The sequence below is a fragment of the Nipponia nippon genome, unplaced genomic scaffold (assembly GCF_047370975.1).
Source record: "Nipponia nippon isolate SJK-2023a ecotype South Korea unplaced genomic scaffold, ASM4737097v1 scaffold_19, whole genome shotgun sequence".
In the NCBI taxonomy this organism is placed as follows: domain Eukaryota; kingdom Metazoa; phylum Chordata; class Aves; order Pelecaniformes; family Threskiornithidae; genus Nipponia; species Nipponia nippon.
The window spans coordinates 7,422,299-7,436,751 of NW_028262335.1; the positions used below are offsets into that span (position 1 = coordinate 7,422,299).

The following is a 14,453-nucleotide window of genomic DNA, read 5'->3' on the forward strand; positions in this document are numbered from 1 at the left end:
CAGTCATTTATTATATGCTTCTTTTTGGGCCCTCTTAAGTATGCGTGTTGCCTAACTGGAAGGGCAGAAGAAACTTTTTATCAGATGTTTCAAAATTTCCAGTCATATCGCTTTAGTGTTAAGTATTTGTATGTTCAGAGACTTACTTTTCTCCCCATTTATTCTTGCTTCTGCACAACTTCGTATGCATACGTTTCTGTATGGTATTTTGTTACTATTTGAAGAAAAAGTACAGCGACAAAAATAGTATTTGCAATTGATAAAACTAAAAATGCTTTTTATTTGTTTTTCAGAGATATAATAAAGCGAATAGATCAGTCAGAATTTGAAGGATTTGAATATATTAATCCATTGTTGCTGTCAACAGAAGAAACGGTATGAAGGAGTGACATCTTCGTTGTGGACAATGTGAATGACCTTTAAATTTATCCTTAACTACAGTATATGCATGCGAGGCTGGGGAACTGTTAAGATTTTGGATGGAGACCAATGATTTAAAAAAAAAAATTGCTGCTGAAAATCAAAGAAGAGAATAATGATTTTGGTGGGTGTCTTCTGCCACTTAGTGATTCTTAAGTTCTGGGCACTGACACAACTGGCTTCATTAATGAAGGAATTTGCATTTTGTGCCTGTTTCATGAAGGACTGAAACGTTCATTGCATCCCTGGAAAAGGAGATTCTGAACGACTTTGAGATCTACACACTTTCTACAAACATTTGATGCAATGAGCTACCAATTGAAGAATATTACAGTGTAACATCCTGAAGAATAAAATATATTACGGTGGTGTTGAAGCTTATTTTTGATGCCTTTTTTCACAAGTGGTACCTGTCTAAACGTCTCAGATATATTTAAAAGGAGTTGTGTTTTATTAGCAATCAAAACATAAATTTGGGTACAAGATTTAAGTGCCTAAATGGATAAACTGCATTGAAGAATTATTACATATTTGGAACATTCTTAAACCTGGTAAGTTCTGCTTGTTAATACTAAGTAACCATTTACATGTGAAACATACAGTTCACAGCTGCAGCCTAATGTTCATTTGCATCTTTATAGAATTTGAAATAGTGACTCAGCAATATTAATTCCAAATTAGAATTTACAGTATTAGTTTCAAAATCTGTTGTTTTAAGCTCCAAATTTACCAAATTGTATAGATTGAAGGAAACTAAATTTGCACACAAAGGATTTCTGAAAATACTTAAGCAGTGCCTACACCTACAATGATGTTGTGTTGTATATTAGATTTTTGAAAAGTATTTTTATCAACAATACAAATATTCAGAAATAGAGCAAAAGCGTAATAAAGCATAGCCTTAAAGTTTAAATAGTAAATCTAGAACTACCATAATATACAATACATTTTCCTGATAAAGCACACCTCCTACTTATGATAAACTGTCTGCTTACAATTACTCAATGTATATTAACAACTAATCATTCTGCTTAAGAGAATGGGATGTTTTGGTAAAATGATTTGCATCAAAGTAGTAAATTTTTTTAATGGAAGAAAAATGAATACCTAAGAAATTGGATAAAGCAAAAGATAACTATCAAATCCCTTCTCGTGGAAAGGGGGGGGGGCAGGGAAAGGATATATTACATCAAAAAAGTTAACAATTTATCAGCTTAGAAAAGCTCATGTCGCTACATTTGAGAATTAGTAAGTGTGCATTGCTATCTGAACCTTCAGATGCTTGTGAAGATTTACCCGCCTCTCGGAGTAACAACAGCAGAGGCTGTATTTCTTTTTGCTAGGTTTTGGTTTCACTATATTGTGTGGGCTGTAGAGATAGGAAAAAACCTATGTGGGAAGGAAAAAATGAGAAACCCTGTGCCATGACATCTCACCTAATTTGGTGCAAAATGCAGGATAAATTGCAACGCTCTCACTTTCTTTACATTAACATATGGTTTTCTCAGGGTACAGCATTGCATTAGGTGCTGAACATGACATCTTTCGGATTCACATCCAAGTCATGAGGTGCTAGGACGAGACTGCCAAAACATTGTTTAAAATTTTCAATTAATCATTGATTAACAATCTACATTTTGTATCCCCTCATTAGCCACAATTATGCAGACCTGTGGTTATTTAGTTATATTAATCCCATTCAGATTTAAGTTGTGGGTTTCTCTCCGTTGGACTGTAGCTTTTCGTATTAAGCAAAATGTGTTTTAATCAGCATTAAATAATTTAACCAGTAAGAAGTACTTGCCTCAAATGCCTGGACTTTAGATACTTTATTATCTACTAAAGGAAACATTTACGTTTTAAACATAATCTGACATTTTTTTAATTACTCCTTTTTTCCCTTCTCCCTGGCAATTACTTTATTTACCCTGAATAATGTTGCTTTCAGTGTTTTCAACTCCCCTGGTAATAAAACTAATCAATAGTTATCAGAGTGACTGCAGGCAGCTCATGAATGGAAATATGACAGATTAAGCTGTCCTTTGACATGCCAGGGCATAGGACTTTAAATGGAAATATTAGAAGTGTGGGTTGGGGTTTTTTTTTTAAACCTTTTTTCTAGGTTTCAGAACATTTTGGGAGGGAGGGAGGGAAGGAAGAACAGAGACACATTTGCTAAACATTGTAAAGACTACTTGATTTTATTTAAAACTTTACAGGCATTTACAATGTTGCTGTGTTGCCAAATAGTTTGCTGGATACAAGTTTGGTTGCTCATGTGCAAGTGTTTGAATAATGTTCTGTTCATGATGAAGGGGAAATTTTTTATATAAAGTACTTGTTTTATAAATAAAAGAAAATGAAGGATGTAATTAAATGTGTGGTTTGGGAAAAAAATCCTAATATATTACAAATGGATCTGGTAATGATATATAGTTGTCTTATTTGAAATAGTAAATAAAAATTCTAGCTAATTTAATGATTGTAAAACAGTAAATATGTTCTTGTAGTTTTGTATAATTAATTAGTTGGGATCTTTGCTGACCAGTTTTAATTGTGCAGAAGATGGTATACTAATCCATAACAGCTAAGATCATTTATATTCTTGCACATCTATTAAAGACTTTAATGAAAAAGTTAATAGACTGTTATTATTTATCAGTAAACTGAGCTATGTCCAGCTTATACTTTTTAAAGAGACCCCATTGTAAATTAAATCTATAGGGTTCTTCCTGTATTTTGATACTGTATTCTATGTTTATTCTGTATCTTTGGATCGCACCTGAACTGTACGTTTTTGAGGTCCAGGGCAGGGGTTTGCTGAGAGAGAAAACCATTCAGATACTGAAGTTTGTTAATCTGAGTTGCACTCTTCACTGTATGTGAAGGCAGTTGTGATCAAAATAGCTGAAACAGGCACAACTGTACTACCCTCGCGTATGGCCCTTTGACAAGAAACTCCCTCGCAGTGGAAGGCTGTGACTGGAGCCATGGTGTGCTGTATGAACAGGGTACCCTGAGCAGTAAACAATTAACTGTACTTGGGGGGAATGAACAACCTGCTCTGGGTTACTTCATCCCTTCCATTTGTTGTTGCTAAACTATCACTAAATGTCACTTACTGTCATTCATGGAAAAGGTTGCTTTCCTCAAGCTTACAAAATGTTTACCTGCTACTATTAAGAAGTTACCAAAATAGTAGATGAGTCTTCTGAATATCTTCTAGCCAAAACAAACTCTCAGGTGTTCTTCATTCTCAAACATTGATGGTTTCTAAGGGGGAGGGTTGGAGCTGAGAGAAAAAGCAGCTGTTCTGGCTGACTGACTGTATTAAATCTTGTGAAACTGGAAGGAGAAATGTTCTTTCTGGAGCCTAGTTCCTTGAGACTGGTCATGTTGATCCAGTGGATGCTGACTTAGAAACCTACAAAGTAAGGTTATGAATTCAGCTGTGTTCCTTCAGAAAGATAAAAAACCAAACACCCCCTTTACTTGGTCTGGGTTGTGTTTTCTTTTAACATAGATATACTCACAGAATCAACTGTACAATCGTGTAAGTTCTTACTTAGATATTAAAGTAATGAAAAATGCTAAGCTTGAGTGACTTTTTAATCTTATTTTCACAGATTACCTGTTTAGAAGCAAAAGAGGTCAGTAAACTTTTGGATTAGATTAAATAATAGTTATCTTTTGTTCAGCTGTTTTCTTCTACACTTAGAGATTCAGAACAACTATGGTGTATCAGACAAAACAGGTTCTTCAGGGATTTACAATAGTACATTTTTTCAGAAGTACCCAGATTGCAGGAGTGCCAAGACTGATTTCCCTGGGGGTCTCTGGGACATCCTATAGCACCATTTTCAGAACCAGAACTACTGTACATGCATTTGAGAGGATTTAAAATAAAATGGCCCCAAACAGGCAGGTGGCACTTGACCTTCTATTGAGTTGTTGGTTTGTGATCCTTAAGCAAGTTTGAGACAAGGACGTGCTTCCTTGACACATTTTTCCTTTTCCTTTGAGAAAGGTTCATCCTTGGCCTTGTTCCTTTGCTGTTCGTTCTTCTGGATTTACCACATGACATCGTCTGCACTTTCAGACAGACACCTAGCAAGATGGCCGTCAATATCCAGTTGTGACAGTCTGCAAGTACAGAGAATTTCTTCAGTGAGAAACAAAGTCAAATCCTTTTATTTACACTATTCTTCACCTTCACTCTCTCATTTCCTAAGCAATCGCAGAAGTGTTCTAGTAGCTTAATGGGTAAGTCATTCCCCCAATCTGCCACAAACTCTTGTAGTTGCTGTTACCTACTGCTAGATAGTTTGATAATGTCATTTACTGGAAAACAATGCTCACACTCCATATGGTCAGGACAAGTAATGCTGTCCTTGGAAACATGAGGCTATTGGTACAGGATAGAAAATCATTACCTTTTTCCACATCCAGCTCCAACTCGAGGATACAAGAGATTTCTGATAGAGGAAGGATGCTTTCTATGTCTGCTTTTAGTTTCCTTTTTTGGAGGGCCATTTCTGTGACTATGAGCTGACCCTCCCCGCTGCCCTCATTACAATAATTGTTTGTAAAATGGCTTCTGTAACAATTGAAACTAATCCTAATCAGCACAGAGTTACCAGTAGCACAGAACTGAAGACCTGAAGTATGTTTAGCCTTTCTGTCTAATTATTTTTATATAATGACAACAATTTTGTAAATATGAATGAAGCCATTCTTTTGTCTCCTTGTTCAGCCTCCAAATGAAACAAAAAGTTGCAGCCAGTAAATCTCACAGTGTTTGAGGACCTGTTCAAAACCATGTTTCCAGCAACTATGACAGCCTAAATACTATTAAGTGGTGTTAAGGTCAAGAGACAACATAATTCTTACTGTAGAGTAGATATTCAATTCCTGGGAGGGTTTATTTTTTTTATAAAGGTAGCCTGACAGCAACAGAGGACTGAAGTCTCATTTAGTTGCACTAATCAGGGCTTGCCTAAGGAAAATAAGCTCCCTTCCATCTTGCCCATACTTTGAAAGCTAAATCTAAAATGAAGAGCACAGTTGCTCAGCCAAAGGCATCCAGGTACTTACTGAACAGGTACCAATATAGCTGTAACAGTGAAGTCTAGATCTCGAAGAGAAAGTGTCAGGTACGAGATTAATCCATCTAGCTCTAAAGTTAGCTTTGAACTATCAAGAATGCTGCACTGGAATGGTTTTTGGGTTATGATACAAATGCCACAAAAAAGTCTTTTCAGACTCACGTATTTAAAAACGCTAATTCTGCATACACTAGCAAGGTTTACCAGAGAGCTCAAACTTGGCTTTCTTTTTCAACCAGTATAATCTGGTAATTATGAACTTCTAAACTGAATTACAAGTAGGTAATTCTGACGTTTAAAAAGTACTTTACAGTAGAAGTTTTGTCTCTTTTCATTATTTTGTATATAGAGAATGCATCCAGAACTATTTTGAGTTTTGTATACTGTGAAGTTACTTAAAAAAAAAACAAAACAACTTACGTTCCACCAAAATGAATCAGACACATCGGACAACTGTCAAGAGTTGAAGATCCTTCACTCTGATTTTCGGTCTTCTTGCAGCTTTCAGTTCCAGGTACACTCGCAAGAGGTGGCTTCTTTTCTGCAGGCACATATCTGGCCTCCCCAAATGAAATATTGCCTTGATGTGTTTGTATTTGAGGCTCTTCCCTATAATTTTCTTTTCTGTTTTCCCTGCTGTTCTGTACAGTCCCTCTGCAGTGCTGTTGAAAGCTAAAAGCTTTTGCAGAGCTTTGTGACGATGCCAAGTGGTGTGTAGAACTTCTGTGTTGAGTGAGTTTACATGATTTAGGACTTGCATCCGGTTCTGAAATACCTTTTGTGTCTTCCCCAACCATATTTTTGGCGTGATCTTTAATAGTTATGCAGGATGTTTCCTCAGCTGTAGAAGGTAAACTTTTCAGTTTATCTGCTTGGCCCCATCCTTGATGTAAATGGTCAATCTGGCTCTGTGTTAGCTGATGGGAGCTAAGATCCTTTGGTTTTAGACATTTTTCTTTGCAAAAAGATGGGAACGATACCCACTGAAAGTCTTTCACTCCAATTGTAAAGACTTCTTGTTTTTGTAGACTCTCTTCCTCAGAACTCTATGACACACACATACACAACGTCTTCAAACAAATGCAGTTCAATCAGTACATAAAACCAAGGCTGAACATATTACAAATACTGAGAAGGCTAAATTACACTGAAGAAAAGAACATTTTATTTACATCCATCTCCAGTGCTTGTAAAGCAATCAAGAACTTCCTGGAGTTTATGCAATATGTGTATTCCCTTAACATTTATAAATTGATACAATAGGGTACTCTTTTAATATGACCCATGGAGACTAAGGATGATAAAAACAACCTACTGCTGTTCAGGGGAAAAAAATCTACTTTAGGAGGCCTGTGGTGTTTGTGTTATGACACTGCCTAATGCTATGGGAGCAATGTAATGGTTGTTTCTGTGTAATTAACCTCATTAGTTTGCCTTTTCCAGCTCCATCCCGTTAGGGAGATGCTAGTGCTTATGAGCAGCCTCTCACACAGGTTACCCCTTTTCAGCAAAACGGTCCAAAGAATTTGCCATACTGAAAAAAAAGCGGCTCGTAAGTTGTCCTTATACTACCTGCAGCACAATGCTTAGTCACACCACTGTATGTAGCGACTAAAGAGCTGAAAACCAACATCTGTTTAAAAGCTATTTCAGATTATTTCCCCTGCTAACATCATTCAGACCATCGCTATTGTAAGCAGCACACAAAGCGCAAACAACAAGGATACAGCACGCTACCTTTCCAAAGAACTCTGGAAAACTGGGCACTGTTTGCCCACTTGTGCATTGTAAATCTTGACTGATGTCTTTCAGTAACAAAATCCATGTTTTTTCACACTCATTTAAGTCGTCTTTTTCAAACCAGGAACATCTGTCAGCCAATGTCCTGTAAAGAGAGAGACAGTCCAATAGTTTGAGGGTGGGAGCAAGGGAAGAAAATACTCTGCATTGCTATTGTTCGCCTCTTAATTAACTTGATTTACTCTTCCTGTAACACTGATGTTTCAAAAAATGTAGCTGTCCTTAACTGTGATTTATCAAAGCAAAAGTTTTAAAATTAAACACTTCCAGCAGCTGACAGTGCATCAGCCTCTTTCAGCCCAGTTCAATGGCTAACTGTGGTGGCCCCTTTCCTTTTGTTAGCAGCTAAGCACAAGGTAGGGATTTTATGATTTAAAATATGTATAACTTTTTCATTTGTACAACATAAAACTCCATTCTTACCTATTTTCTCTTGATCGAGTAGCGGTATATGTGCTAAACCAAGAATAATATTTGACAACTTTGCTGTGTCAACCCACAAACAGGCAGGTAAAAAGCATTTGTCAGTAGGTGCAAGTATGCAAATGCAGATTTTTGAGTTTAAAAGAGAGGCAAGACAGCCTGTGGAGGAAAAAAGATTTAGCTGCTTATACTATTTGTTTACCAAGCGAACCTCCATCTAGCTTACAGCAAGATTTTTCTAGAACACGAGACACTATTTAGCCTGCAAACTAATTTTTACAGTCTACCGTGACTTACGTAACTTGTACAGCTATCAAAAAATTATCCAGTTTTTTTAAAAGAACGTCTAAAAGCCATGCTTTCTACTTGTAACAAATGAGATGTAGGTATTTATTACTGTCTTCACTTCCAAGTGGAACAGTTAAGTGTAGCCACTGTTTTTTCTTCTCAAATACCCAACTTGACACCTGCTGAGCACAGAAATCATTGGAGTGTTTGCCCTGAAGATGGCAATTGCATTGGTTCTCACGTGTGCTTGGCCATTCCCATACTGCCATTTGAAATTACCGATTATCCTTCTGAACAACTGGATCAAATCCATCCTAGGAAGGAAGGCATTAGGAAGGTTTAACTACAAAGTAAGCATTAAAAGGTTTTTATACTAGAAATTCTGTATAAAGACAATTTCAAGAGAAGGATAGATTGTTAATGTCAGAATACTATTTCCAGTGTTCCCACTCCTTACTGATGCATTTTCTTGAGTCACTGTCCAGGAATGACACTGCACTGAGAAGAAACTAGAGAGAAGTCTTACAAGCCCTCAAAAAGCGGAGCAATCGGCCTTTCGAAGCCTGTTTTTGGAAGGGGCACAGCTGATGGCGTGCTTGCTCATCCTAACAGGCTGAAACAAGAACTGAACCACTCACTGCCTCTTCACCCAGCCTTTCTTCAATCCTCCCTTACCTGAGGGCTGGAAAAAACAGGATTTTCTTCTTTTGAAGAAAACAAACCTTAATTTTCATACGTTAACATTTCTCATGGGCCCCGTCCTTGCTGGTGCTATCCTGTGCCAAAGAGCGTGCAGAAGGCACAGGGCCCAGTGCGCTTTGTTTTGCAGTTGCCTTCTCAATTTTGTAAAGGTGCTGCAGGCGGTGTTTTATGAAGTAGCCTTTAACACAATCAGCAACGCCCTAGGGGCGCGACTACGCGAGGCTTCGGGTCGCAGGTGCGTTTGAAGACCCAGCTGCATCTTTACGGCACGGGCGCCGACGGAGGGCAGGGCGGTCCCTCGTCTGAGGGGCCGGGCACAGGCGGGAGCGGCTGCGGCCCGACCCCGGCCCGCCTGGGGCGAGGCCCTCCGGCCTCCAGCGGCCGCCCGGGCCCCGGCGGGGAAGCCTCGGGGCGGCTGAGGCAGCGCTGCTCCGGCTCCTCCGAGGGAGCCATTCCCCCACCCGGCCCGGACTCACTGGCGCCGCCGGGGGGACTCCCGGCCAGGGCTGGGCTCCCGGCTGCAGGCTGGCGGCGCCTTCCTGGCCTTCAGGCGCAGCTTGGCGGCTCCTTCCTGAGACATGGCTGAGGCGCGGGGCCCGCCCCGCCGCGGCCTCCTCCTGCAGCGCCGCTCCGGGCGGGCGGCGCCGAGGGGCGGTGCTGCGCGCGCCTGGGCGGGAACGGCGCCGCCTCAGAGCTCCCCTCGCCTCCCCGGCGCACGGCGCGGGCGGAGCCGGCCGCCGGCTCTTCCTCTTCCTCCTCCTCCTCCTCCTCCTCCTCCTCCTCCTGCCGGCTGGCTCGCTGCCAGGGCAGGGCCTCTGGGCGGGCCGGCCGCGCCGCCGCCAGCTCCCGCTCCGCCCCTCAGAGCCGCCCTGGCCGAACGGCGCGGCGGGAGGGCAGCGGGCGGCCGCCGGCCGCGGCCTGAGGGGAAACCCGCCCTTCCCCGGCCCCTCCGCTGCGGTCAGCGCCGCCCTGAGCTGGACGGGGCCCGTAGTACCTCAGCTGCTAGGGGCCTGTCTGCCTCGAAAGCCGTCCTTTTTGTATTACCTGTACTCCTTAAACTTTACGTATTTTTAGCGTTTTGGTGTATGCGGGGCTTGGATGGGGAGCGGCCGCCGCGGCAAGGCAGCGAGCCCCGTTTGTGTAGGGTCGCTGAGGGTTATCGGGTAGTCCTCGGGCTGGGCCAGCCGGGGAGGGCAGAACGTTCTGGGCTTTGGTCGAGTGGGACAAAATGGCGGCGGGCTCAGTTCTCGTCGTCGCTCAACTGGTTTTTGTACTTGTACCCAGGATCTGTTCACTGCAGTGTAAGGCTGAAGCCAAAGATTGTTAATCCCAATAGTAAAGTAGATGGGGAGTGCATCTTTGATCTAATGTCTCTTTCAGGAAAGGATCTGTTGAAGTGATGCAGTTTGTCTTTCTTGGCAGGAATGTTGCTGGGTGACTTGAAATAAAGCCCTTGTTAGAGCGGAGCCATCACTGGTAATTTTTGAAATGGATAGACACACTAAGCAGGCTGCAGCCTTTTCAAAAACAGACATATTAGAGAAATGATGACATACTTCATAATTCTCCAAGAGTAGATAAAAGGAGCAGAAGGTAACTGCTGATTTAATTGTTCACAATCAATATGAGAATAATTGTACAAGGAAATAAAAAATTCTTTTTGTCTAATAACTGGTGTTTATGAGGGAGAGCAGGTACAGAGCACTCTTTTTCATAAAACCAATTTATTAATAATTGGTAAAAGATGAATCCAAATTCACGTTCCTTTTCTATAACTGTGTTTCTGCGGTGCTGAATGTCTTGTGGACTGTTTCACCCTCTTTAGACTAGCAAGGAGATGTCAGTGTTGACTGCAGCACTGTATTAAAAGTTACGCCTGTGAATTATTGTGTTGGGCACACAGAGCACCAAAAACGTGTTCAGTAACAGTTGACCTGAGTTTCTACGTGTCTTGAACAGATCTGAATCAGGAAAATGGCATTCAGATACCAGAGTTCATAGATTCACGTCTGAACTGGATTGGTAGATTTAACCCGAGAAGTGACAGGTACAGCCAGAGAGCCACCTCCAACTGTGTTATAGGCTGAAGATGATCCAGTTAGACTGCAGCCAGAGATCTGGGAGGCTCAAACCAGCTTACAGCTTTTTTATGTTAACTCAGGTAATTTTTGTTTCTCTGAGTCCATATCTGTAGTGAGGTATTTTACCGTATGTAATAACTAATCTTATAACATTAAAAAAAGTGTTAATGGGTTTCCTTTTTTGTCTGAGAATAAAAATCTTCGAAGTGTAAAGTGTTTGGTTACTAATGAGAACTGTGTAAGTTTCTGCAATAGATAGTCCAGCTGAAAAATAAAAATAATAAAAAAACAATAGTCATACTAGAGTGCTAGCATTTCTTCTATGTGATAGGCAGATTAAAACGAGAATGAAGTTCAGGAAGAAAGAAATGACAATGGAAAAGCCAATCGCTGTCATGCAGACTAACATTTTCCCCTATTAATATTTGTTACAGCTACTTCGATACCCAAGAAATACCGGGATGGTTACAAACAGTGTTCTGCCTTTCATTTTTGTTGCCATTTAGAAGCTGCTTCCCAGTGAGATGAAATGAGATTCCAGGAAATAGGTCCTCCTTTCCCTCTTTGGTGGGAGAGGCATTCTCCCAGAAGTTTCGGGCGGAACAAGGTAAGCTGAACAGAGGCAAGGGGTGAATTTGAATCTGAAGATTTTAAGCCTGCTGTAGAAGGAAGGATGGTGATGGGAGCAGACACAGAGCAAAGAATAGCAAGAGGAAGTGTGTATAAATAAAGCAAAAGTGTAGATTGAAAGAGGGAATCAGCTATGTAGAAATTTGATTTCACAACTGCTGATGGTAATTGAAGAAGACAAACCAAAAAGTATTTCATTTTGGGGTTTTTTACTTGCCAGCCCTAATGACTGCTATGAATTATAAGACACAGCACTGATTATCGCCACTTGGCGGCAGCAAACAATATAAAAAACTTGCTTTAAAGAAATCTGAGGGGCAGTGAAAGCTATCAGATTGAGCTAATGTCTGCAGGCCTCTACCTACTTCTAGGTGTATCATCTATGTTAATGATTGTTTATGCCACGGGGTTTTTTTCTTTTGTTCCTGTGATGTGTTAGTGGTTTATATGTCTTATGACCCCTTGGATACTACTTTGACAATCCTCTACTCCTAAATCATGCATTGTACCAACAGATTTATTTTGTCAAATACGACTTCTCCTGAAACAGCAATCAGAAGTGTAGTCTGTTTTTCATGCTGAAGGTGTTGCTGTGTGGTACTGTTAGTACTGTGAGTCATGCATTATAGCATTTGCAAAAGCTTTATTATGGGTGAGCATAAAAATGGTTATTGTGCAATAAGGGCCACAGATGAAAGAATATAATAAAAAGAACAGTGAAAATTATTACTGCAGCTGCTGATTGTACAAAGCAAAAGGGAAAAACCTTGCTTCTGTAGCAACTCTAGCTTGTAGGTGTTTTTGTATTTTGTGGATTTAACTGAAAACTTGATGCTGTAAGATTATTTTTTTTTCAATTGTTATCTGTTTAATGCATACCCATTATAACCTATGAGGGCAGGCATGTCAGTGAATGTTCTCACTCTTGCTCTATCTGCTTCTGTAACTACCTATAGATTTGAAACTGGCATTCTAGAAATCTTTGTCCATTATGTGCACTCAGTATTTTTCATCTGCATCTTTCCAGAATTAATAATGTACTTACAGCATGAAGGTGAAGTGTAGAAGAGGGCCTGTTCTTGGTTCTGCCATGCTGTACAAGATCGTATCTACTGTTTCTTCCACTGACATGGAAATGCTATTACTTCTTGCTTGACTTTGTGCCTTGCATAATTTAATAATTAGAATCGTTTGTGATCTTAGAAAAAAATTCTCATAGAAATGCAAAGAGTAGTCTTTATCATCAGCAGCCTTGACTGGATCTGAGCCAGTGGTCAAGGGATTTGAGCTTTTGGAAGCCAAAATGCTTCTACAGATTATCTTTAGGGATTTCCTTGTAAATGGAGTGCCAGCATGTGTAGTTATCTATTCCCTGTAGAGTCTCATCAGGCTGCACACGCTTAATCTTTACTTACGTGGTCCCTGATTCTTGCTGTAAAGTGGGCCTCAGTTTTAACTTTTGCTCTCAGGAAGAAAGGGCTATTATAACATATTCTAATCCTTTCGCAATTCCGCAATCACTAAAGCCTATAAATTGCCTGCCAAACCAACCAAGCGATCTTTTCCTGGGCTGAGGGAAAGAGGAGAGTGTAAAACGCAGGTGCCAGCATTTGCTGGGGAAGAACTGGTACATTATCAACTAATCCGCCTTCTGCTATTTCTGATTTCCTACCCAACAGCTGCAACATTGAATGAGAGCTTCTGCATTTGGGAAGAATTAGAAAGCCTGGTAATGCAGGGTCTCTATTACAGATACAACAACTCACAGACAGGGAGGAGGTTTTTGCTGCCGGTGTAGAATTTGGAGTGCTAGGCATTTTATAGCCTGGAAAAATCGTAATTTTCAGCTGTTGTTATGGAGTAATCAATGAAGAAGAGATGCCATAGTTTCTGCTAGGTTTCTCTCAGAGCCTGATGTAATTGCATGCATGAGCTATTATTTTTTTGAATGTGCCACTTTGAGGCTAAAGCATATGCAGTTTTTATTAAAACTTTTTTTTGATGGTGACTGATGCTTGCCGATAGTCTTATTCCTTCTGAAGTATTTTTGGTTCTGCAGTCTGTAGTGATAGCTCCTGTATCAGATAAAAATGTTCAAAATACATGGTGCCTTGCTAGAAAATGGAAACATTGTTATGTTTTAATTATTTTATCTAATCAGTGCTTGGTTTAGGCATATATGTTGATAATTTTTTGTCCTTGTCAAATAGTCTGTGACTTCACTCAAGGATTAGTGTGTCCATTCTGCTAAATGTCATAAAGGAAAATGTCTCCAAAGATGCCACGGGAGATGGAAGTGTGTATAGTAGAGCATCAGTGAAAGCTTCTGCAGCAAATGGACTTTACGGCGTGTCTCCTCTACAGCCTAGTGGCAGCAAATGTAGCACTGGAAAGAGTAACTCAATCATATTGGCTCGCTCAGTATAGTGCTAATCACTGTCTGTACTGAAATGGGAAAGTCTGACTATTTTCATCAACATAATGTGTTACAGTTCAAGCCACAAAATTATGAAGGCTGTGTAAGACTTCCTTTAAGCATAGTCAGGAGAATAAAGATGACATGCAGTTTCAGTTTGAGAAGTGCAGGCTCGTTGCTGTTTCCAGAGAGGTCAGTTGAGTGGAGACAGTTTGTAGGCTCTTCCTCATTTTAGTTGTAGGTGACATAGTGTTTTCAATGAAAAGTCATTGCCTTTGAAACCTGCTTTCTCTGGTAGCTTACCAGAGCCTGAGTTTGTTAATCTGCAGAGTCCAGTGCACAACTCATCTTTTCAGTTCATCCTTACCTTTTCAAGTATAAGGACAGATCGGTACCTGTGTGGCTGCATATAGAAAATCAAGCCTTGTGACATTTATATGCCAAGATGGGAAGACCTAAAAAGAGGACTGGGGAGACTGGCATGGCATTTGTGGGTACCAGGTTGCCAGGGAGGCATATTGTATTGAAACAGTTGCCTGGGAAACATTTAAAAATACATTGAATGGAAAAGCATATGTGATGTGCCCA

The 14,453-nt window shown here is 40.3% G+C and overlaps 3 protein-coding genes across 12 annotated transcripts in view; 2 read left to right on the forward strand and 1 right to left on the reverse strand.

The window, feature by feature from the left end:
• PRKCZ (protein kinase C zeta) overlaps positions 1-431 on the forward strand; it is a 68,946-nt gene extending 68,515 nt beyond the window's left edge. For all 7 annotated transcript variants that reach the window (XM_087755565.1, XM_087755566.1, XM_009460879.2 and 4 more), the window contains one exon: positions 294-431. In XM_087755565.1, coding sequence (XP_087611691.1) covers positions 294-381 — 88 coding nt within the window. In that variant the 3' untranslated portion in view covers positions 382-431. The remainder of the gene's footprint in view (positions 1-293) is intronic.
• A 3,274-nt stretch (positions 432-3,705) lies between these two features.
• FAAP20 (FA core complex associated protein 20) lies at positions 3,706-9,367 on the reverse strand. Of its 3 annotated transcripts, XR_015704346.1 has the most exons (5): positions 9,215-9,367; positions 7,263-7,410; positions 5,946-6,571; positions 4,358-4,563; positions 3,706-3,844 (listed from the first exon to the last, which is right to left on the reverse strand). XR_015704346.1 is itself a non-coding variant. In XM_087755582.1 (4 exons), the coding sequence occupies exons 1-4, from the start codon at positions 9,316-9,318 to the stop codon at positions 4,491-4,493; spliced, it is 951 nt and encodes a 316-aa protein (XP_087611708.1). In that variant the 5' UTR covers positions 9,319-9,367; the 3' UTR covers positions 4,017-4,490. The 3 variants fall into 3 exon arrangements, 2 of the variants coding, with proteins under 2 accessions (XP_087611708.1, XP_087611709.1); XM_087755582.1 differs by lacking the exon at positions 3,706-3,844 and having other exon boundaries at positions 4,017-4,563; XM_087755583.1 differs by lacking the exon at positions 3,706-3,844 and having other exon boundaries at positions 4,017-4,563; positions 8,712-9,348.
• The window catches only part of SKI (SKI proto-oncogene), a 154,131-nt gene continuing 144,291 nt past the window's right edge, over positions 4,614-14,453 (forward strand). Inside the window, exons 1-4 of one of the 2 annotated variants that reach the window (XM_087755561.1) lie at positions 4,614-4,683; positions 10,161-10,331; positions 10,698-10,899; positions 11,254-11,426. The gene's annotated coding sequence lies outside the window, so the exon portion shown is untranslated. Of the gene's footprint in view, positions 4,684-10,157; positions 10,332-10,697; positions 10,900-11,253; positions 11,427-14,453 lie in introns of those variants that run through there. The other variant, XM_087755562.1, reaches the window with a different exon arrangement.

Excerpts from the sequence above, each read along its gene's own strand:
- FAAP20 (XM_087755582.1), bottom strand. The coding sequence starts at position 9,318 with ATGTCTCAGGAAGGAGCCGCCAAGCTGCGCCTGAAGGCCAGGAAGGCG. Across the intron at positions 6,572-7,262 it reads TTCCAGAGTTCTTTGGAAAG|AGTTCTGAGGAAGAGAGTCT; the intron begins GTAGCGTGCTGT and ends TGTGTGTCATAG. Across the intron at positions 4,564-5,945 it reads CTGATTCATTTTGGTGGAAC|ACTGTCACAACTGGATATTG; the intron begins GTAAGTTGTTTT and ends CTGTACTTGCAG.